Source organism: Rhea americana, unplaced genomic scaffold (assembly GCF_003343005.1).
Source record: "Rhea americana isolate MKP2758 unplaced genomic scaffold, rheAme1 scaffold_0, whole genome shotgun sequence".
Taxonomy (NCBI): domain Eukaryota; kingdom Metazoa; phylum Chordata; class Aves; order Rheiformes; family Rheidae; genus Rhea; species Rhea americana.
The window spans coordinates 11,288,304-11,312,084 of record NW_028185037.1 but is presented as its reverse complement, the minus strand read 5'-3'; the positions used below and the strand labels follow the sequence as shown (position 1 = coordinate 11,312,084).

General features: G+C 41.7%; 1 protein-coding gene across 6 annotated transcripts in view; it reads left to right on the top strand.

Annotated features, from left to right (window-relative positions):
• ENPP2 (ectonucleotide pyrophosphatase/phosphodiesterase 2) overlaps window positions 1–23,781 on the top strand; it is a 58,668-nt gene that overhangs the window by 4,429 nt on the left and 30,458 nt on the right. For all 6 annotated transcript variants that reach the window (XM_085312876.1, XM_085312706.1, XM_085312550.1 and 3 more), the window contains exons 3-11: window positions 2,862–3,017; window positions 5,199–5,324; window positions 7,358–7,418; window positions 8,602–8,699; window positions 9,747–9,826; window positions 11,043–11,162; window positions 20,352–20,407; window positions 22,646–22,711; window positions 23,388–23,460. In XM_085312876.1, coding sequence (XP_085169002.1) covers window positions 2,862–3,017; window positions 5,199–5,324; window positions 7,358–7,418; window positions 8,602–8,699; window positions 9,747–9,826; window positions 11,043–11,162; window positions 20,352–20,407; window positions 22,646–22,711; window positions 23,388–23,460 — 836 coding nt within the window. The remainder of the gene's footprint in view (window positions 1–2,861; window positions 3,018–5,198; window positions 5,325–7,357; window positions 7,419–8,601; window positions 8,700–9,746; window positions 9,827–11,042; window positions 11,163–20,351; window positions 20,408–22,645; window positions 22,712–23,387; window positions 23,461–23,781) is intronic.

Below are 23,781 nucleotides of genomic sequence, written 5' to 3'. Positions count from 1 at the left end.
GAAAGTGTGGGAAAGGATGTGAAAAGCTCTAAGTATTAAATAAGGAGGGAAAGATTCATATATTGAGGTCCATCTTTCTGGCTGAGTGGGGGCAGGCCTGATGGCAAAATCTGTGGCAGAATCCAGGAATTTTGAAAGGGATTTTGAAATTTTGTGAGTTTATTCCATGCAGGGGTTTCTGTTAATTTGAAAATGCTCACCAGGGATGGAGCTCCTGATGATATGCTTTCAAACTATTGTGYATGCACCAGTAGCTGTGCCATGGCATTGTGTGCGACCTGAAAATCATGATCTGGCTGCAAAGGCAAGGTCAAGTGTAATAAACAATGGAACAGTCTTAATGTATTCAGAGATCAGAGGAGTTAAACCAAGTCCTCTTTGTGTTGCTATATGTAAAGTGTCCTATGTTGAGTCAAGAGGTGTGACTTGAAGCTGCTAAAGCATTTTGGATAATTTGTCACATCAGTAATAAACTGTAGCTCATGGTTGTCAGAGATGCGAAAGAAATATCTGACTAGGTAGCCAAACCTAGAAGGCAAACCCTTCTTGGGTAAAATGGTAACCCTTCTTGCAGTCATAGAAGATGGAGCTGGAGGGACTGACCTGGAATGACTCTCCAGACCTTCTCTATATCTCAAGATATGGACAATTACTTCTAAAGTGTTCCTGATAGGTCTCTGCCTAACTGTTCTTCAAAATCTCCAGTGTTGSAAATTCCACAACCTTCATGGGCAGTTTGTTCTAGTGCAGTCAGACTTTAGCATTTGTTCTTCTAAGCACATGTTGGCACATGTTTTTTGACCTAATGAAATGGTCTCCCTCTCATTTAAAGATTATTAAAGGTAGCATCCCTTTGAAATGAAGAGGGCAATGACAATGTTAATGAATAGATAGCATATGTCACTATGTAATACCTTTTGGGTCCAGATTTGCACCTTACTGCACCTGTGATTCCAATGACAAAATAAACTGTGTMGTTTCCAAAGGGATGGTAATAGAAGGGGTTAAATGACAGAGGAATATTTTTCTGCAACAGATATTCAGGACCATTTGGTATGGAGCAGCTGTCATTAAGGTGCAAGACTTCTAGAAAAGAAAATCTGAATGTTAGCATACTTTGAAACAATTCTCATGTGATTACTTTCTAACATAGCTTCATGATCTATTTATGTGAGCAAAGAAAGTARTGGTCCATGAGCTGCCCGAATAGATACACCACTGTTAGCTCYTTGGAGTTCCAGATGGCTGAAGTATTGATAGCTCATTAAGGGCATGCTTGCAGGGTGTGTAACTACAGAGTAAAACTTAATTGTGAATATGCCACTGTTATTTGCTACAAGCATTACTGAGTTGGTTTAAAATCACACAAAAGCAAGGGAGGTCAACACAGGTGTCTACTGTTACCTTTTCCAGTAGTCATATGCGCATGCCTTGCCACTGTCATGATCCATGACTGTAACCACGGCAGGTTTTTTTCCACTGTCTTCTTGTAGGGTTAACTTTTCTGCCAGGCTAGCTCCCTGTACTGGCTTACACTGGTGTCCAACCAGCACCAGTGCCACTGCGTGACCAGTGGTTGAAGAGTATGGCTGGAGTTCAGAGCTGGTAGGAGATCAGCTAAATCAGCTCTAACTGCGATGTTACCTCCCAATTCTCCCTCCATCTTCCTTTCCATATCCTCTAACAGTGTTGGGATAATGACATCTTATTTAGGAGGAGACTATTCCTCAGTTTATGCAGAGACAAAGCTTTCAGCTATGCAAAAGAGCAGGAAAATACACATATATGAAAAAACTCCAGAGTAAGTGTTTCCCCAAAGTACTATTGCATCAGTTCTCTTAAAACTATATTGCTAGTCATGGTGAGATTTGACAAAACCAAAACAAAAATGTGATTTAAAAGAAAACAAACCCCAAGGAAATTTCAAAGTCTTAATTTTAATGGGTCTCTCAAGGAACAAAAGACATTGTGAAATTTTCCTTGGAACACCTCTGTTCCTAAAGAATAACACATTTTTGTTCAGTCTATTTCATGAAACGTCATTAACCTTAGAGGACAGCAAACATTTTTTTTCTGCTTTATATGAGCTGCTGTGTAGCTCTGATAGGATAAATGTATAAAATACCAAAGTATTGAGAAAAGAGCGGGGAAGCACATACAGCTCTGACAACAAGGGCTTTTACTAATATATTATTGAAGTCTAATGGTTTTCATGGTTTTAGAYTGGCAGTCTCCATTTAGTTATAGGCATCAAATACATTCGACTTCTTATATATACCTCTGTATCGTTGTTTAGATTTTATAATTTAATGCTCTGCAGAAGCCCACCAAAAAGCCTTGCCCTATTTCTCCATTAATTTATGGAGCATCTTACAGTTTTTCTTCACACTTGACACTGATTTGATGCTTTCCAGTATAACAAACCGATTGCTGCTGACTGCACGTAGATTACTTGCAGCCCTTTCCTAAGCGAACTGCCCAGCCAGCCATGAAAATGTCGCTCGGTTTCTGCAAACAAAGGCCTGCTTCTGAGCAGTAGCTGCAACTCCTGGAACTGGGCCTTGGAGACTTTGATGCATTTCTGCTAATGATCTCTTGATTATTACAGAGGTAAAGCCAGCTCTAGCTCTTTGCAGGACATTATCACAGCATGCTRCTTTCCCCCCTTTTCCAAAAAGAGCAGCCTTTTTGGATATTTTTTTTTTTTTGCTTTTGCAAACAAACCTTATCCTTTCCCTTTCCCCTTGCCTTCGCCTAACAAGGCGGCTGAGGTTTCACTTGTCAGGGTGGCTCCCGGTTGAGCGGTTGCGTCCCGCCGCTGCCGGCCTGACAGATGTTGCCCTGTTTCTTGTTCCATGCAGTCCTGTCAGATTCCTCCTGGATCAGTACCTCTGGCTCCTGCAAAAACAGATGCTTTGAACTTCAAGAGGCAGAGCCTCCTGGCTGCCGCTGTGACAACCTGTGCAAGAGCTACAACAGCTGCTGCTTCGACTTTGATGATCTGTGCTTAAAGACAGGTAGGATGGGGCTCCTGCCCCGGCGCCGCGGATGCCTGGCTTCTGCGGGCAGCCCGGCCCCGCCGCCCTGAGCCAGGGCGCCCTGCCGCGAGCCGCCTCGCTGCTTCCCCTCTCCCGACAGACCCGTCGCTGCTCGCGGCGGGGCGTCCGTCGGCGCGTCCGTCGGCTCTGCCCAGGGGTGGCGGGCAGAAATAGGCAGCGTGCTCCTCGTAGCAGCTCCCACCTGAAAAGCAGACCTACCGATGCTCCTTGAAAACCTAAATGCCTTCAAAATGCCTTAAAATCGGCATTCCGGCGCCCGCTTCCCCTCCGCGTTAGGATGAAAACGGCCAGGGTAAGCCCTGGACGTTGGTCTGTCGGTGTCAGCCATCGTTTGCTCTCCCAAGGGAAAACCTYGGTGTTTGAGCGATCAGTGTTCATCCGTGGATCGTGCGTTGTGGCCGTTCACGTAAGCGCCTCGGGAGCTGTGGGCGTTGCGGCCGTGCGGGTCCTCTCCAAGTGAGCTGCAGGTGACAGGCTGAGCTTGTTACCACTGCTCCAGACTCTTATTTCCAGATGTCAGGATACGTATAACACACTGGTAAAAATGTTCAGCCTCAATTCACTGGACCCCAAGGAATAGAAATACAGCACTGAGTTCATTTTTCTTTTTCTTTCTTTTTTTCCTTTTTCATGACTCATAGGCAAGGACAACTTCAAAGAGAGCCATGAGTTATGGTTTTTTTTCTTGACATAACGCATTTAAGTTATTAGTTGTACCCATCTCCTTGAATGTTTGTACAGTGGTCAGAGTTGACACAGGTGCCCTCTACTTTGCTGTTAAACTTTTTCTTGCTTTATCAAAGAATTACACTTACTAAACAGTCAAAAAAGAAGTCTGACGGTTAAAAAGATAACTGCGCTGTGGATGTGCCGTATTTGAGAGTCCTGACTTCCTCAGTTCTATATATAATGATACCATTTCAATAGCTTGGTACAAAAAAGTTATGAACTAATCTGRTATGAAAAGCTGGTTTGGCTCTAGGCCAAGGGGTTCCAAATTTTAGGCTGATGCTCTTTTGCCCTGGGTGTAAATGGCTGCAAAGTGGCTCTGAAGTCTTTCAGCACAACAGAAAAGGTTTGCTACAGAAGGAGAGATTTTTGGTTCCTCAGCCTCCTGTCCACAGTGAACCCTGACTCCATACCCATGTGGATACCTGTGTAGCTCCTAGAACTACCAGGTAAATTACAGTCCCATAGGCACTTAAGACGTCTATCAATTTTACAGTTTGTAAATATTATGTTTATAGAAAAAAGCCCAACAGTGAGGAGAAGGTTGCCAGGGGGTAGGTAGAAAAATTGCTCTAGTGTGTTTTTTTTTTGGGGGGGGGGGGTGCATGTTGTCTAAAGTGGTCTTTAAAGTTTCCTCTTGCTTGGGGCAGGATTTATGGAAAACCATACACTTACATCGTCAAGACTGATTCTAAAGTCTAGTAAAGTGGTACCCATGAGAGAATGCCTTAGATAGGCCCTTAGATCCTGACTTCATTTGCAAGATGAGAAAGACTGGAGTATTTTACAGCTGTTGTTCTATGATTTTCCTGTTTTTTTTTCCTCTTTTTCCTTGGAAAGCAGTTCTTGTTCTCATAATTTTTTTGCAGTTGATACTGAATCTCACCCATTTAGGTATTAGAAAGTGCCTTCTGCCTCTGTGCACGAGGAACAGTAAAGCACCAATTTGCATGCCATATAGCCCCCTTTCAACTCTCTCTCTCCGTTTTCCCTGCATTGAACTGGGACACTCTAATAATCAGGAGAAAAAGAATAAAATACCCAAGAGACACCAGTGTTCTTAGTTTATGCTCCAGGCCCCTCTACTTATCTTTCAGGAGTCTTTCTTATCTTCTTTTTTTTCCCACCAGTACATCTTTGCTGGCATTCAGTTTGTAAAATACTTGGAGTACAGTACCTGGGGGTTGAAAGCACTTGTGTGGATGGAGGATCCTTCCTGCATCTGCAGGACACAAGGCTCCTTTTTGTTTATGGTCAACATACCTCCTTCAGAGGTCTTGAATTCACTAAAACAGGGCCATAAACTTTAGATCCAACTGTAACGACTAGAGTGTAGTCATTATGGCTTGAGTGAGTACTTTTTTGTTTTGATTATAATCTCTCATTCTTGCTTACCTGTGAATATTTTAGCTCGGGGCTGGGAATGCACCAAAGACCGCTGTGGAGAAACCAGGAATGATGACAATGCTTGTCACTGCTCTGAAGACTGCTTAAGTAAAGGAGATTGTTGTACTAATTACCAAGTCGTTTGCAAAGGTAGGTCTTTGGTCTTTCCAAATGTAACAGAAGGCAGCCCTATGGGTATAAAGTATCCTTCTGAAGGAGAACCCCTCTCCTTACTTTGTTCTGAGTTTTGGGAGGAGGGAAGAAGAATATATGGAGAACTATATTGGTTTTGCTAAGAGCTGGATACTTGTAATTTGCTGACAGTAGAAGGACATTTTATTTGCCTGCAGAAATACTAGTAGGAGGAGAAGAGGGGTGGGTGGGCAAAGAAGAGTTTAAAGGAAGACGCAAAGATGTTTAGATACACTTGTCTGCATTACAGAAGAAGAGGTATCTGACATCTTGGAAAGAACGAAGCGTTACTAGATATGTTATCTCTGTCTCAAAGGCCTCTCCCCACCCCTGCCACAAAAGCTTCTTCTCAAACGACTTGGCCCAAAACCTGAATTCTTTGTTTCTTGTGAGGCAGGAGTAGTGTGAATACAAGGGCTGTAATTCTCAGGTGGGTGGCATCACCCACGTAGGCTGCAGGTGTCATGGTAGGGGTGGCTGTGGTCCCTTCCAGACACACCATGGCCACAGTGTGGCCTGCACAGTGCAGTGGATGGGCTGTGAAAGCTTAGTTTACATTCTGTACCCTGATTTTTTGAAACRTGTCCTGCCTTCTGTAGTGTGTCTTCTGATTCTTGGTAATAAGCCTTATATACCCTCATTTTTGGATTTCAGCTAGTTTTTAGTCTTTTCATTGATTCACTTTAATGGTGGAGGGAATAAGGTTTTGAAATTGTCTTCCATACCTCTGTTGGCCAACTGCATAAGTTGAGAAGATGGTAATAGTCCAGATCCCTACATTGAAACTGGGCTTTTCTTTACTTGAGTTTTGCTGTTGGGAATCAAAAAGGAAATATACATGTTCCAGCAAGTCCCAGTAAACAGATTTTTTTCCCCTCTTCAAAGAAACCCAAGGCTGAAACTGCTTAAATATTGGTATAATTCTCAGTTCCTGCTTTTTTTTGTGTGCTCCCTCTTACAAGGGTCAAGACAGAGGAATTTATATGTCTCGTGCTTTAATGTACATAATTTTTGTTTGATTGGCTAGTAACAAATGATCTCAATGACCCTGGCAGTCTGACAGGGAGAAGCCTTATGTGAGAACAGTATTTCCTCTTTATTCATTCTTTTGCCTATCTAAGGATAGTGTTGTGCCCCCCGCCCTGTTTGAAAATCTTCGCTCCACCTCCTGTCATGGTCAATTAGAATTGCTGTGGGACATATTTTCTGCAGTGTTTTTTTCTGTGGTGCTTTCTGTTTTGCCTTTTTAATTGAACTGCAATTTCTTTAACAGTGCCAGGTTCAGGAAGTGAGCCCCATTAGCTAATAATTTGCTTTTCAGCTGACCTGTGAAAGTTCAGGTCATTATTCATTCTGTAGTCAGCATTCAGTAGCCAAAGAAACAAACAAAAAAACCTCCAACCCCCCCAACCTAAAATAGTTGATTATATAACATAATTTAAAATAATTTAGCTCTGAAAGATTATTAATGCTTTAGTAGCTGTATTTGAGACTCACCTGATCCCTCCATGAGCTGATCACTCTCTAAACCAGATGGAAACTATTTAGGGTTGTTTTTCTTCCCCAGAATGAGTTTTGTTTTGTGACTTTAGCCAGCTGAATGAGCTCATGGAGACATCAGAGCTGGTGGAAAGGAGGGTAGGAATTCACAGCCAGAAGCAGCACTGCCCTTTTTGACAGATCAAAAATAATAATAAAATAAAAAGATAACCACTGTTTCTAAAGCTTTACCACTGTATTTGCAATCAAAAGGATACATTTAACTCCAGTTTTAAGACCTACTTCTAACAGTGCTAGTCTGGATATTCTTGCTGAATAAAACATAATCAGATAAGTTGTTCAGCTTTGTACGAGTGATTTCATCATTATTCCTAGGAAAAATGAGAAGATGCTCCATTATCTGAAACTAGACTTATTTATTTTGAAATATTCTGTAGCTGTGTCCACAGATTTTTTTTTTAAAAAAACTCTGATGTGATTTTTCCTGATAGGGGAAACCCACTGGGTAGATGATGACTGTGAAGAAATAAAGACTCCTGAATGTCCAGCAGGGTAAGTGTTTTGCACGCAGCCTCAAAAGAAAATTCAACAAGGCCAATGGTCCCGTGCTCTGCCCTGGGCCTTTGAACGCTGGATTTATTGCTGGAGTTGCAGTTCCTGTGCTGGATGGCTGTGGGTTCATTGCTGTCCTGTGTTTCACTGTCCGTAAAATTGAGTTGATAATACTGTAACTCATTTCCCTTTGAACTTGTGGATGAGTAATGATGTATGATACTTGGGCTTGAACTCTCATCCTTTGATCACCTGTTGATCAGTTTGCGTGCCTCTCCTGTGTGACGAAGGTAACCAAACTCCCTTAAGTCAGTGGAAGTATTTTCTCATGTTAATAAAATTCAGGTTGAGCCACATGTGAACACACTTCAGGTGTCCCCCCCATCCCTTTCTTTTAAGTGCTGTTTTCCTAAGTGAGGAAATTTGGCCTTGACTTGCTGAGTTACTCAAGCATGTGAATAACTTGTAAGTATTCTTGAAACCAGTTGGCTTGCTATGAYACTTGACGTTAAGCACCCATGAAGGTGCTGTGCCGTGCCGCAGCTCTGACTGTGCAGTGAGGAGACCGGGTCGGAGGAAGCAGGAGCACCAGCCTCGCCAGCGACTCCGACGGTGGCTTACCCACCAGTGGGTGACTAATGTGAAATGCCCAAGTGTGTCCTGGACACGTCTACATCTGACTAGGCTCAACTTCTCATAGTAGTAATGAAAGTGTATTAAAATAATATGGAGCACTGTTATCTTTAGTCTGTGAGAACAGGCTCTGCCCCATAGAGCAGATGTGAAATACCACRTGGACTTCTGTTTGTAAGGAGTGAAGACCAGGTGTCATGAGACAAGGTTGTTAAAAATAAATTGTGTGCTGGGTTGGGTACTCATGCTTACTATTTTTTCCTGCATCTCCTTCTAGAAGTACTTGCCTTTATTGGCTGTACGCTTTTAGCTGTTCAAGGAGGATGTCTTTTCTGTTGGAGCTCAGCCTCTTGACTGACCACAGCTAAACTATGGATACCACTGAACATGAATACTATTAGTTTATGTTGATCTGTTGTAAGCAAAAATTTACAGACATATAGAACTAGCAGTATGTGTACTTTAAATTTTCAGGGGTCTCAATGAGCTTGTGGAAATAAAAAAATAATTTTGAAATGCTGTCTTACAGTCCTACTGGTTTTGCTTTTAGCTTTGTTCGTCCTCCTTTGATCATCTTCTCTGTTGATGGTTTCCGTGCATCATATATGAAGAAAGGGAGCAAGGTCATGCCAAATATTGAAAAACTGAGTAAGTACATCTGTTTTGTTACAATGAACAAAAGACAATCCCTTGCAGTCCAATTGTTTTCGTTGTTTGTTGAGGAACAGAAGTCAGCGTGGTGCTGGCTGGTAGAAGAGCTGGKCTAAAAATGCAGGGCCCTTCTGACTCAAAGGTCAGACAAATATTAAATCTTTTTTTCCCCCCATGAAAGTGAAATAGCAGATGTTCCCTATGATTTAGATGGTATGTGCTGGTGGCTTGAAGCGCCTTAGCTAAAGCAGTACAGGGCAATGTGGGAAGAGAGCTGCTTCTTTTAGGAGTGCTGYTCAGGGCAGGTGAAGTTGTTCTTTTCGATGACTTAAAAAAAAAATCTGCAGTACATAATATATTCCATGCACTTTTATAGGCCTGTTGGGAGGTTCCCCCAAATTTTCCATTTGAGTTAGAAATTAAAAGCTAAGGCTAAGCAGGGGCTGGAGCTTCAGTGAGTTGGCCGGTGTGTGCTAAMGGCTCGTTCGGTGTTCGCCGCTGGGCAGCAGCAGCTCGCGGGTCTGTGGGTACTGGGCGCACTGCCGTGGTAGCCTGTGTGTGTGCCCGTACTCTTAAGAGGTATTTTTCCTGTTTTATGTGCTGCCCTTGTATTTGTGTAGCTATCAGGGGCGGCTGTGGCCAAAGCCTCTTGTGAAACCAAAGCTTTGCTCTATTTGTCACTTAAAATTAGCCTGCGTTTTCTCCTCCTATTTTACTTAACAGCAAGGTACTTCTAATGACTGTGGATCTGGAGGGAGGCTGACACAAAGGGGATGTTGGTCTATGGAAATCTAGCTGGGTTCWTGGTCCTGTGGCTGCATTATTATTTTAGTTGAGTTTTGTGACGTGCGAAGAGTGGGCAAGCGCACTGTCCTGTGGGAAGGCTGACCACTGTCACAGGGCAGAACGTTCATTTGAATCGGTTAAAATTTAACCAGTTTCTGCAGTTTTCTTCTGCTGAAGGCAATTGACATCTTTTATTTTTGTTTTCTGTGTATGCTGGCTCTGCTTCCTAATGTTTGCATTCGCTATTGACTTTTTCAGGATCTTGTGGAACACATTCTCCTTATATGAGACCTGTATACCCTACAAAAACCTTCCCCAACTTGTACACCCTTGCCACTGTAAGTCTCTGAGAAGGATTTCTTTTTCTTTTTGGATGATAAAATGTTGCACTTCACTAGAAATGTGGGTTGTGGGAGGCAGGATTTTTTTTTTTATTAAAACTGCTTGGTTGTCCATCCTTTTCTGCTTTCAGTTAGGTTAAATATTTTCCTGAACATTTTGAAGTTCTCAGATAAAGTGTATCTCACCGCTGTGCAGTGTGTTACAGCTTTCCTGTGCTTTCTTATGCCTGCTTTTGCTGTTATTTGTACKGCTGTGTAATTATAGGTCACAGCTTTTCTAGTGTGGGGGGAGAAATCCTACTACCAGAATACAACCAGCAGTTGTTCACTCGCTGGAGTAACTGAAGTCAGAGGGTCTGACTTAAGAGCCGACTCCACAGCTTACAGCTGCTGAGCGTGYCTGGGTGCTGCTCTGGCTCTGCTAGAAAATGAAGTGTCACCTCTGTACCCTGGTGTCGATGCTGGCGGTCGGTCTGTCCTCGCTGGGGCTGTGAGACGCTCCTGCGTGGCGGTGACGGTGCTCCTGAAGCTGGGCCCAGGGGCTCCCACCCTTCTCGACCTGCAGCCGTGTTTTCTTCCCTCCTTTCTTCTGTAGGCTGCAGCCTTTGCACAAAAACATTAACTGGGAATAGAAAGGAGGGAATGGAGAAATAAATAGCTGGGGGTGGGAGAGGGCTGAGAGACAGGGAGAAGAGAAGAAACCTCTTAAATTACTGCCGGGGAAGTTGTGATGTGAAGTTGTAGCTCTGGGTGATTTGTCTCGGTTTCTCCTTGGGAATAACACTTATCTCTCAGAGGCATTGGTGAAGATAAAACGTTATAAAATGGAAATGCTAAGTGTTACTTTTGCCACCAAAGAATGAATTACTGTTTCCAGAAAGGGTATTCATGAAGAGGAACTGAAAGTTCAAATCAATCTTCTTTTCATAAACTTTTTGCTTACTTTAGATGGCCCCGAACTAACTTTTATCCAGTGTGAAAATACTTTAAAGTATCCAGTAATAGGAGTTTTTGTGCTTCTTAACACAATTCAATCATCTCTTACTGCCTTAATTATTAGTGTTAAATGTGCTTATCTTAAAGTGAAAATCCTTTCTGGTGTGCAGTTACAAGGATACCCATTTTAAAATRATCTAGTGCTATTTGTGAATAGCTATGGAGAACTGAATTTATGTGCATTAGGGTTTTACTAATTAATCTACTCTGCACAAAGGGACTCTATCCTGAATCACATGGAATCGTTGGCAATTCGATGTATGACCCAGTGTTTGATGCCAGCTTCAATCTTCGAGGGCGAGAGAAATTCAATCACAGATGGTGGGGAGGTCAACCAGTAAGTTTCAGATTCCCTCCTCCTCCTCCCTCCCTCCCTCCTTCCTCCCCTCCCCCTGTGCTGTGGAACATAGCCAATAATAATAATAATTAAAAATACATCTGTGAACAATTTGTACCTAATCTCCCCACGACTGGCCCTGTGTCTTTCATTTTAACATAACATTTTGAGTTGGCTTTTGCTTTTCAGAATAATAAAACCATTGATTGTGGAACGGTGCCTGTGCTGATAAGTATAAATTAGATGTGGCTAGGAAAAAACCCTCACTTTAGGCAGCAGTTTAACACGAATTACTATATTTTCGTCACCATGGCATAATGTTTCCTTTTCATTATGGGTTTCTCAGGTTTTCGTCCTAGTAATGTTCTTGTGGCAGCTTGAGTATTAATGTTCTGTCAGAGTAGCATGGCACAACTTCATAATTATCTTTTAAGTCCACAAGTGATTGCTGTTACTTGACTTGCTGCAGAGGCTGTAGAAGTTTGTGAATTAATTTCTGCTTTGAACATGGCAGCTAGGCACTGTGTAGACCGGTATTGAATTAGTTATTTCTGTGACTTGAATCCTCACTCTGAGCAAGCAACTGTTCTCCTTCAAAGTATCCTGCATTACTGCAGCTAAGAGAGTCCTCATGCTTATGCTGCGCTTTCTCCTGTTGGTGAATGCAGTGGTGGGTTTGTTTAAACTGTCAGTGAAAGTGGGTTTAAAACTAAACTAACAGATTTTTACATGCCAAGGTGCTTGCATGTGTCATTGAACTGGTTGTCTGGAGAACTATGATCTGTGGTGGAAAGTGGTTTAAGAAAGCACTAGCCAAATAACCCTATGAGAAGGATGATGTATGTGGGGGGAATTGGGAAAGGACTGGGAATGCCATGAGTTGTCAGAGCTGTTTGTTAGGATGATCATGTGTCAGCCTCCAAACTCCAAGATAGAGTTMTCCTGAGAGACTTAAAGGACTTCCCTGGATGGTTTGGGGGCTTATCATGTTAGTGTGTATTCTTTGTGTGTGATTTTTAGTCTGCAACAAATGCAAAGCAAGATAATTTAGAGCTGCAGACACGTGTGACTGGCAGAGGTATCTGGCTGTAGCTGAGCCAGGATGAGATGTTTGCTCTCCTATAAGGTTTGTCAGTGTAACAGTGAGTGTAGTCACTCCCTTGCCCAACTGTGACGTGGGTTAGCTTTCAGCACGGCTTGTTTGGACAGGAGAGGGTGAGGAAATGTGCCTCGCTGTCCTGGTAGACATGAGCAAAGGAGAGGCAGGACTGAGGACATGTGCAGTGAAAGGGCAGCAGCACGTAACCTCTTCATCAGTTTAATTTCATTGTGCATCCTACTGTAATTAGGTAGGAGTTAACTCCTCTGYTGGGAACTCAAAAATGCCCCTAATTTTAAACCACCATATTTTTGAAGTATAGCGTATCTCTAAAAATATTGCATCACCTGCTGGGGTGAATAGGAGATATTGGATAATTCCCACATCCTCTCATTAGAAACACCTGTGTTGTTCTGGAGAGTAGAAGTTGCAATGGACTGTAAACAGGGGTCATGAAAAATGTCAGTGGAGAAGAGCTGAGGGAAGCTATGCACCAGTGGATGACCACAGGCCAAATGAGATTCTCGGAGGATAGTGGGAAGTGTTGTGTACACAAGTACAGATGAYAAAATAAAGCAGCTGATTTGGAGAAGTGTTAAAAAGAAAATATAACCTGGAAATGTCTTTGGGGAATTGGAAACAAATGCACAGAGGAAGGACAGTAATTCAGGCTCAGATACTTACAAACTTACAGGACAACCTGTAGATTTGACAATGCTGAGTAAGAAGATGGTAGATCTCTTGCAGAAATATTATGATGTAAATGCACCTTTTGCATATAGAAGACCTGCACATTTTGCACGATTTCACTAGTGAAGTCAAGAAAATGCAAAGATGAGCTGTTAAAACTCAGAGAACAGATTTTGATGAGGAAGAAAACCTCTCTGTCTGTATTAGGCATGTTCCCAATCCAAGTCCTTTTAATAATTTTCTCTAAATATCACATTGATGTAGATTGACAAAGATAGCTGAGCAGTCAAAGATGAAAGAGTAAAATTGGGGGTGGGGGAAAGGGAAATCTTGTCTAGTATTTTGCAGGAAAACTTATTTTGATGGCTTCTTGTTGTCCCGAGTCACGGATAACATCAGAGTGATAACTGGTTAGGAATTGTAACCTAAAACTGCCTACCTTCCCCAGGAAAGCCGTAAAAATGTCTAGGATTTCCAGCCTCATACAGTGGCTGAAACTGGCTGGAAGAGAATGTCATTTAATGGTGATMATTTCTGAAATACTTGCCTGCTCATGGAAACTGGTCTATTGTATAATGCTTTGTTAAAGATTTTTTTTTTAATTATTTGTCCTCATAGTCAGCATCTTGCTGGGAAACATCCAGACTACCATGTGACATCAGTGGGATTTGGCAGATGAGTTGCTGAGTGTTTCCACACCAGGAGTTATGAGAAATTAATTTTAAGAGAATTAAGAAAAGGAGAAGGGGGAAGAAGGTAGTTTGGAAGTGTTTCAAAGCATTCTGATTGCGTGACCTCCTGAGACCTGGTTTAGTGTATAAAATAACTTGGTTTTCAAAACAAAAGCTTTGGCAGTAAACACCTGCATAACCACTCAGCATGGTTATTTTTCTACAGCATCTCACCCCACTATTTTTCATGACACTGAGACTCTTGTTTACTCCGTGTAAACCTAAGCACTTAAGTGAACTGCCTAAATTAGGCCCCCAACTGCCTTAGCAGTAGTTTTCCACCTCTTTCCATTTGTAGCATCTTAAATATTTTCCAAYGAGTAATTTGCTGTAGTGAGCTTAAGCTTACTGGTGATATGTTGCTTTTCTTAATGACCTTTCATGATCCTTAGAAATAATCCGTTGACCCTCCTGAGATCAGAAGGTGACAGGTATGAGACTGCCCTCAGTAGAGGCCCCCTCAGAAGGCAGTGCCACTGGGGTCTGAACGTGCCTCCAAAGACGCCTCTCTTTCAGATGTTACAGTGCTAAGGGTTGTTTAGGACACCTTTTATGAAGTTCTGCTTTCATTATTAGCCATTTAAAGTGAAAATAACCCTTCAAAAGGGCTCAGCTTGAGATGTGAAGCTGAGCCTTAAAAAAAGGCAAATTATGTTCCTAAGCAAGTGACRTATGTCATGGCATGTCGTAAAGCTGTTCTTACACTCTATAGACACTGGGCATCATTGCTACACATATTAACTATATATTCCTGATGCTTATCTAAATTTCATATTCCATAACAAAGCTATCATTGGTATAAAAACAATTGTTTTGCTCTTCAATTAATTTGAATTTTGGTCTTTGTGAGCTTATGTAATTTRTTTGCCGTATGTAAATAAATTGGATTTAACTGTTAATATGTTAGAATTTTATGGTAAGCTTTTAAAACTGTCAGATGTGCATCCCCGGTTTGCTTATGGGACAAGACTTTATTGTCCTGCAAGCTATATARAGGCTTTATTTCYGAATGAATTTGCTTAAGCAGAGAATGGAGTAGAGATACAAAAAGTTCAAAGATAAACCAGCCTGCATTCACATCATGTCACAGGGATTAGAGAACACCGAACTCCTCCACTGTCTAAGGGTTACAGAAGGGACTTCCTATTTTGGTTCTTCTTGCCTGGCCAACCTCGGTGTCGAGGTGGTGGTTACAGCCAAGGAGGAGGAAGGGTTCTGCAGAAAACTGCTATCAGCCTTTTCACCCTGAGCTCCTGTCCTGAGCCATCACGTTTTGCTGTTACTTTGCTGCCAGCAGAAGGGAGAAGGCTGGTGGGGAAAGGAGAARGGAGGTGTATCTACAAGTTTTCCTGGTTTGAGCCACATAAAAGAAACAGGGCGCTTTGTTTTTGTCTAATTAACTAAGAAGCTTCTTGCACCAAAGTCTTCTGCTGGGGGCAGGAGGGCAACGCTGGGGTGCTCAAAGCTGCCAGTCCACCTGTGCCTTGTTAGAGGGCTGAGGGTGGAAGGAGGGTGGAAGGAGGGTGGAAGCGGCCACTGTGTGTTTTACCTTGTTGGCCGGCCAGAGTGCAAGTGGCACCGGAGCGTTGCATTTGGCACACTGCGGCGCTAACCCTGCACGTTTGTTCCCACCACTGCACCTTTGTTTGCTGGAGAAACAGCRATTTCCCCCTCCCCACCTTTCCTTAAGCGTGATGGGATTTCCCGTTCATGCGTTACCGCTCCTCAGCCGTGGTCGGCGTACGCCTAACCTCTGCTCCGGACGCCGGCTTCCTCGGCTGGCTGGCGAGCGGGGAGAGCGTTTGCACAGCTCTTCCCGCGGAGCCGGCCCTCCTGGCGGCCCTGACCCGAGACGCGCTGCTGCCCGGTCTCTCCTCGCGCAGCAAGCACCGGGCAGCCTTTGCAAAGCTCCTGGGGCTGCTTTCTTCACAGAAGATTAACAGTTGAGAGAGACGCTTTTTGTGCACATTGTCACCATTTGACAGCTGTCTGGGCTGACTTTCCTCTGCGTAATATCTGTGTGGAAATGCATCTTGTTTAGAGTCAGACCAAGAGAGGRAAAACTTGAGACTATGGCACAGTGACACGCAGCATTGCTTATCCTGTCTGTTTCTATCCGTTAACCAAGGGGAAGAGCTATGGTCATCCACAGAGAGTATAAAAGTGATAATGATTCAAATTAGAGGATACAGTTGGTATGCACATAGCAAACCCATATCTTATTTCTCAGGACATTTGCCAGTGTACTGGAGTTGAACCTGTGATTCCGTAATCTAACAGATTTTTTCTGTGTTGGAAAAGTTAGGTATTCTCTAACCCGTATGAGGTGAATAGAGGTTGGTTTATCTTTGAAATTTTTCTCTTACTCTATTTTCTGTTTAGGCAAATTCATTTAGAAATAGAGCCTTTATATAGCTTGCAGGAYAATAAAGTCTTGTCCCATAAGCAAACCAGGGATACACATCTGACATAGTTAAAAAGCTTACTATAAAATTCTAACATATTAACAGTTAAATCCAATTTATTTACATAYGGCAAATAAATTACATAAGCTCACAAATGGTACTGACCTCGCAATGCCAAGCATAGCAAACTTTATGGTAAGTGACCTGAACAGATGTGACCAGCCACAGAGGCTAGTATAACACATTACATTTACATGCACCGTACTGGAACATCTCGGAGTAATTAAGGCTGTGACTTTAACCAACAGAGAGGAAATGGAGCAATAGCTCTTATTCCCTTCTTAATTTCTGTTGTTCTGGATGGATAAGACTGAGAGGGCATCAGCTACATCTTCCTCTTCTCTGCTGCCCTGACTGACAGTATGTTAGCCCAGGAGAGACGTGACTTAAGTTGTGTCTTGCAGGACGCTGAATTTAAWTTAAAGACTCTGAGAGATGTGGCCTAGCTGCCGTGCTTTCCTGCCGGAGTTCTCATCCGATAGCTGAGAGCAGTAATGAAACTTAAGTGCTCCCATCACCTRCTGCCGCTGACAAGCTTTTGTCTCGCTTTCCCGAAGTGGCGAAAGGGCTGGGTACCGAAGCACARCGTCCGAGACTGCTGCCGCTGGATTTACCAGTGGTAACTGTCACAACTCAAACACGCTAGGAGTGGGGTTTAAAGTGTATTTAATGATAGATGGGCAGAAGTGCCTGACCTGGAGGACTGCTGTTGCTTCTCTGTACACATTAAGATATCTCTGCAAATGTTTAGCTATGCRTAGTGTCTGTAGGTACGCTGTTGAATTGTTCTGAATTTTTCTCATTTTGGTTTCAGATAAACTGAGCTCCTCTCTTTATTTATTTATTTTTTTTTTTATTGTAGCCCTGAGTTAAATTAGGAGTCAATGCAGACTTACTTCTCAGACACGGGGGTCAGATATGGACCATGTGATTTGTTGGTTTTTGACTGGAGCAGATCATTGTCTTAGTTGTTAAGCTCATTTCAAGTCCAGCAGACGTGTCCTCATCCCAGCAGTTAACACCAATATAAATTGCTGTTTTTCTGAGGTGGTAACTTGGAATCAGGGAGACTGCTGTTTTTTCCCCATCTGGCTGCCTTCGGAAGTGGGAGTCTAGCCCTCTCTGCTGCCTTCTAGAGCTGGCCCAAGAGAGGTGCTAGGAGTGCACAGTTAGGGTTGATCCCTAATTTTCTTGTCCTGGGGATGCTGTCAGGCCTTGCACCCTGGTATAAGAACAGCTTTAAAAAGGAATGGTTTAAAACATAGAAGTTTTCACTCTGCAGGCTTGTCTCTTGTCCTATCCTGAACTTGGTATTGCAAGGGCTTTGAAGTTTCTTAGAATCAGTGTYTGGTGAGGGGCGCTGGTTAAAGCCGCATGTGTCTTTGACCTTTGCGCACAGGTGGGAAGTGGATGGTTGCTTGCATTGGCTCCTGYTCAGGATGGCAGTCATGCAGTTTTTATTTGGCATTCATAAAGCATGCTGTGTGCTAGACTGGAATAAAAAATAGCTACCAACTTCTTGGCCAGAGAGGAGATGTCTTTTGCACCAGTTTAAAATCACTGCCTACAATGGACAAGGTCATGGTTAAAGTTGGGAGCAGCACAGGACGGCTTGAGCTGCTGCATGTGAAGCAAACTGATCTGATTTGGCCACCCATAGATGGATCAGACCACTTGGATCTGTGCAGTCCAAAGTACTAGAAAACTAAATGAGAGTTAACAGATGGTAAAATCTAGATACTGAATTCCCCTGAGCTTAGTTTCTTGGTAAGTGCCCAAAGATATCTGCAAAATTATTTGAACTTTGCAGGAACACAAACACTTTCAAAGACAAATAAATCTGCTGCAGCTCTGTAGGGACAATGGTTTTCCAAATACAGCAAGACCAAAGAGCATAACAGCAGTGGAGCTGACACTCCTCATGCTGGATTTGAGTTTGACCTCTCTTCTCTGCCACGAGGGGGTTCTGCTCTAGGAGTGCATCTACAGCACAGCGGAAAACGTTACTGCGTTAAGCATGCTTTTCACCTGGGTAGCCTGAGAACCGCTAACGAATATGGACTACAGCAGCTTCAGTGAGACGCAGGGTCCATGCTGGGGTTGTATCCCCCGTGCTGGAGTTTGTGCCACAAGCGAGCTCCTGGACGCAGCCCTGTGCTACAGGCGCGTCTCTGCAGCCCCGGGCTCAGTAACGTCATCTGCAAGAGGACAAGCCCTTCCGCATCTCTCTCCTCACGTTTACCTGCGTTTTTCTGCCCCATCCTGTCAGGGCTAGTGCTACGTGAACATTTCAAAGTAGCGTTCCCATTAGTCAACAATTCAAAACAAATTTTGAATATAATTTCAGCTTTTTTTCTTTTTTTCTTTTTTTTTTGGAGGGGGGAGGGGGTTAGTTTTTAACCACATCCGTTTGTGGTCCATGCCTCTATGCAGGGCTGGGGCTATGTAGGTTGGGGGGATGATGCTGAGGGGACTCCCTGTCTACGGGCTGTGTGAGCATAGAGCAATACAAACCRCTCCTGAAACCAGACTCTTGCCTGGAAGCACCTGAAAACCAAGAGCAGTGAGCTGCAAGGCCATGATCGTTCTCATCCCTGTTGTTGCTGTGTTTATTTAGTAAACCACCATTTAAAGTTACCAAGGTTGTATTCTCTCCTGGAAAAGAGGATGCCTTACTGAAAATTTTGAATGAAGTGAAGGCAAATGCTCTTTATATGTTGATTTTAATATAACTGGATTAGAGACAGTAGGAACTGAAGATGATGCAGAGAAGTGATATACCCAGGAGGCATTTGGACTGGAGGGCAAAGATGCCCATTTTTTTAATGAATATTAGTATAACATTGTACAGATATAATTGCCATTTACTGTGATCTCAAGGTGGAAATGATCTTTCATCACACTGTGCCAAATTTGCTTCAGTTAAAACTAATGTGTGAAAAATTCAGGCATGACATACAAATAATACAGTTTTAAGTGTCTACTTTAGCAAGGTATAGTAATCTTGAATGTGCTTTCAAGCAGCTAATTTAAAATAAACCAGGAGGTTTGTAATTACAAAGTAAGGGAGCTTGGCTTAAATTGTCATGAAATATATGAAATGCAGTATGCATAAGTAATGTATACGGKGAAGAAGTAACCTAGTTATATACACAATACCGGCCTTTAAGCCATTACTGCTTAAATGAYTTTTGAAATAATTTGGATACTTCTTTGCAAAAGAAATTTAGTTCTGTAGGTTATAAATTCGTATTGCATACTTACCTTAATTTGGGAGCTTCCTAATTTTTGATCGTTCTCATTCCCCTGCCTTGTATAAGGTTAATGAGGATAACCAGAGGTATGGAATGGATTTCATTAAAGAAAGGTTAAACAAACCAAGGCTGCTCTAGCTTGAAAAGGAATAGTAGAGGGGAATACAGAAGAGGCTTATAAAATCATGAAAGGTATACAGAAATGAGAAGAGAATGGATTAATAACTTGTTTTCATGGTATGAAAACTTCATCCTAACCTCAGTGAAATTGGCAGGCTTAAAGCAAACAAAAGAAAAATAAATCCATGCAGTATGTGATTACACTGTGGAACTTGCTGCTACGAGCTTTTGTGGAAGCCAGAAAAATAGATGGGTTCAAATAAAAGATGTGATAAATTCATGGGGATTGTTTCCATCATTCCCATCAATCACCATTTTGGGTGAGCACTGAAAGCTCTTAAACTCCAACTGAGGAAGGAGTCTCCTCCTGCTTTCTTTATACCTCTGTTCACCATATCTGCACCCTTTTCTGTATACGCTTTCCCAAAGCATTTTCTATTGACTGCTCCTGGTGGTTGAATACTGGGATAGAGCGACCCTGAGTCTGACCCTGAGTAGTTTTATGCTGTGATCTTAAATATATGGTAGTTTCACAACTGAATATTTTCCAAAAAAATGAACACAAAGGTGCTCAGGTGAAATATAAAAGCAACACAGATATTTAGGGTTGAAAGAATTTATGGCATAGCTGGTAAAGCACCGATTCACTGCTGCGGAATCTGCATGGGATTGTTACTCTGAGTGTTTGTGTTAGGGATGCAGGCTGAAGACTGCAATTTTTATTTCTAGGTTYAGTGTAGAAGAATGTGTCTTGAAAACATTTTCTTTTGATTTTAGAGGGACATTAAAGACCCGAGCACATTCTAATCCTCTTATATTTTCCTCATTAGATTTGGATTACTGCAGCCAAGCAAGGAGTGAAAGCTGGCACGTTCTTCTGGTCTGTGTAAGTGCCCTCTGTTTTCTGGAGACTTGTAACTAGTAATTCAGAATTAATTTGATACAAGTGTTTATTAAGCTCCTTKCACTAAGCATTCAGTGTCTTCCTAGCTGAAGGCTGTATCTGTAACCCTCTTGTGTTTCCTTTGTGTGATACTTCTGATAACTAAAACATGCTATAATTTGCTTTTTTAAGTGCATACACCACTGATYTTTTAGCAATTGTCTGAACAAAAGATGTGTGACTGTCAAAAATTATTTTCCTTCATTTGACTGTGTGTTGTTTTGCCCTTTAGTTTTGATAACAATGTTTCTAGAGTGTTTGTGGAAAATCCTTTATTGTCCTCTCATGTCATTTGACATCAGCAGCCTAATTGCCTTAAAGCAGTTAGAATACACACTCATTTTACATTCCAGTCTGTTTGACCTCTGAATAAGATATCCAAATCCCCTTTCTTAAAGACAGTCTTGAAGGTCTCTGCTATTCCAAATTATTTTTCCCTTGTCCCAGCTAAGAAGCACCTTCCTGCATGAGAATGAAGAAATTTTGATCATTTCTGAGTTCTGAGGAATTTCTGTGGATCAAGCTGGTGGCATGATCCCAGGAGTGAAGATAATGGGCAAGCTGTGAAGACTGAAGTACTAAGGAGTTTGCCTCTTTTTTTGTGATTCCGTTAACAATAATGCTCTTTGCTACCTAAATATCGTGTTTGGAGAGAATAATAAAAGTGTACCAAGTACAAAGATGATCATAGATTTRGGCTTGCAAACCAGCTACTTGACAGAGCTTTAATCTAGAGCTCTACAAAACAAAGAAATTTATATGGTTCTAAAGAATACATCTAGATGGTCATCATAAACACCTAGGCTGGTGGTCATTTGCRTCCTTTGGAACAGAAAATGTTATGGGAGATAACCAATTACAGTTCATATGAATGTCAATATTAAGGGAGGAATTCAGCCACTTTGTGTATGAATGCTACATACCCTCCTTAAAACTATATTATTTAATTCAAGACAGAAAATTTTTAGATTAACTGTCTTTCAGACAAACGTAAGTGTTAAAACGATTTCAGTCTCAAATGACTGAATTGGAATAATGTAGATTTTTCAAATTGCAGCTCTAATAAAAATTTGCAAACTAGGCAATACCTGAGATTATTCAACTTTATGATATTGCCCAGTTGTATGCAATACCATAAAGTAGATAATAATCTTGAGTATTGTCCTGTTTGCAAATTTTTAGCATAAATTCTCATTCTTGTAGTTGTTTTATAATGGAAAGGTGTCTGCATAGCAGGAGACTCAGGACCACTGTTGCCCTGCAAGCCATTAAGAACTGACTTGTTTAAAAATGGCTCTTGGCATCCTTATTGCACTGTTCARTGGGTTTCCGAATAATGTTGAATTTGATTCAGCGTGGTGAATCCAGGATGGCTGAATTTGATTGCTGTCTCAGGAGTCTGCAYTGACCTGATGGAATCTGGATCGACAAATGCTACTGTATTATAGTAATAGCATGGTCAGTGGCCTGTAGAGCTTCATTAAGATGAGATCTTTTGAAGTTTAACAGCTCGTTTATAAGGTTAGTCATTCTCATAGCGTGAATTCTGGCCTCAGCAGCCAAGCAGGAAGTCTCAGGATACARACAGTGAAATAGGATAAACGTGTTTTGCAGAGTGAGGAGTTGTCGAAGTTGTGCAATTTATTGTGTTGCTGGCCTGGTGCTCCAAGTGCATCTATTTTGATTTACACTGGCTTAGYCCTTCATTTGGTTTCTAGTAAATCAATGGGAACTCTTCCAGCATCCTTAAAACTACTGTAGAAGGATGATTGTGTAAACTTGTACTGATGTGAGCAATTTCATGTTTTTATTCATGCCAGCTCTCCATTTGACTTCAATGGCAGTGCTGTTGTGAATACAACTGGCTTACCTGGGTTAGCTACAGGAATGGATCCTTCTTCACTGCAATTTAGAACAGTTAAACTTAGTGCCTTGAGTTCTCACTCCAGGSGCAAGCACTTAATCATCTTTCTCATGGAGTCTGTGGACATCTAGCAGATCTGAAGTGATTCTGTTTGCAAAATAAAAATCAGTACCAAATGAGAGGAGAGAAGATAAAACATACTAAAAGAAAATGACATTATGATGTTTGGTCTTTATCGTGTCAGAATCAATTTGTAGCATGTTTTTTTTTTGTATTCTGTGATAATAAGGCATACCTTTCGCATTTTTTTGACTCAGTGTCATCCCTCATGAACGCAGAATATTAACAATACTGCAGTGGCTAACCCTTCCGGATAATGAAAGGTAATTTACTTATTGTCATCTGTTGTTGCATGATGGCCCCTTTCATCTCCTTGAAAGTAGCTGGAAGAGCAAGGGGAAATTCTATTTTTACAAGATTTTTTCTGTTGTAGTGTCACTAAATTGAAGATTTTTTTTGGATCCCAGCTTTTAATCATCAACATTTTGATTCTTCTCAATAATTTTATGGTATGAATTTCTTTTCTATCAAGAAACTTTTAGTTACATGGATTAAGCTGGATCGTTCTTGTCTTACTGAGTCAAATAATGGCTTTACAACCTTACAGACGATTACTGGCAATTGCAGAACTGTACCCTGAGGACTGGGAAAATTTTAAGATTTTAATTCTCACTATTTTTTTAGTACACAAGTTCTCACATGCTGCAGACTGCAAAGCTCGTGTGAGCTGTTGTTATGATCTCTTACAAAATTAAGAAAAGAGTGCATGTCCTCAGATGGTACCCCATGAGCCTCCCTGCATGTGTGCTTGGATTTAATCAATTTGTAGAACAACTAATTGTTTAGTCATACCATGGAAACATAGGACTGAACAACAGTTTCTTTCCATAAAGCCAACTCTAGTTGGAAGGTTAACTTGATTTGACTTGGCCTGGCAGGTTTGGGTTTTTTGTTATTATTGAAGGAAAGCTATGTGAACAAGGCTTTTCTTTCTTTCAGGCCTTATGTTTATGCTTTCTACTCTGAACAACCAGATGCTGCTGGCCACAGATATGGTCCTTTCAACTCAGAGGTTAGTATAGCTTTTCTTCTGTATACAAAGCTCATGTCTTGAATAATTTTTTGGAATAATTACCATTGTTCAGGAGTAATATTTTTAGCAACTTTTTTTTTTCTCCTGATTCTGCAGTATGCTTCCCCTCTGCCAGAGAAAGCGAAGTTATTGTCTTAAGAATTTATCTTCTAAGATTCACTTTTAAGAAGGAACTGCCAATGCCTTTCATAAGACTATTTCTCTGCGTGATATAATAATGCAAATGGAAAGATTTCCTTGGCAAAGATACAAAATTAATTGGGTTCGACAGCAAAATTTAACATTCCTCAAAAATTTCTC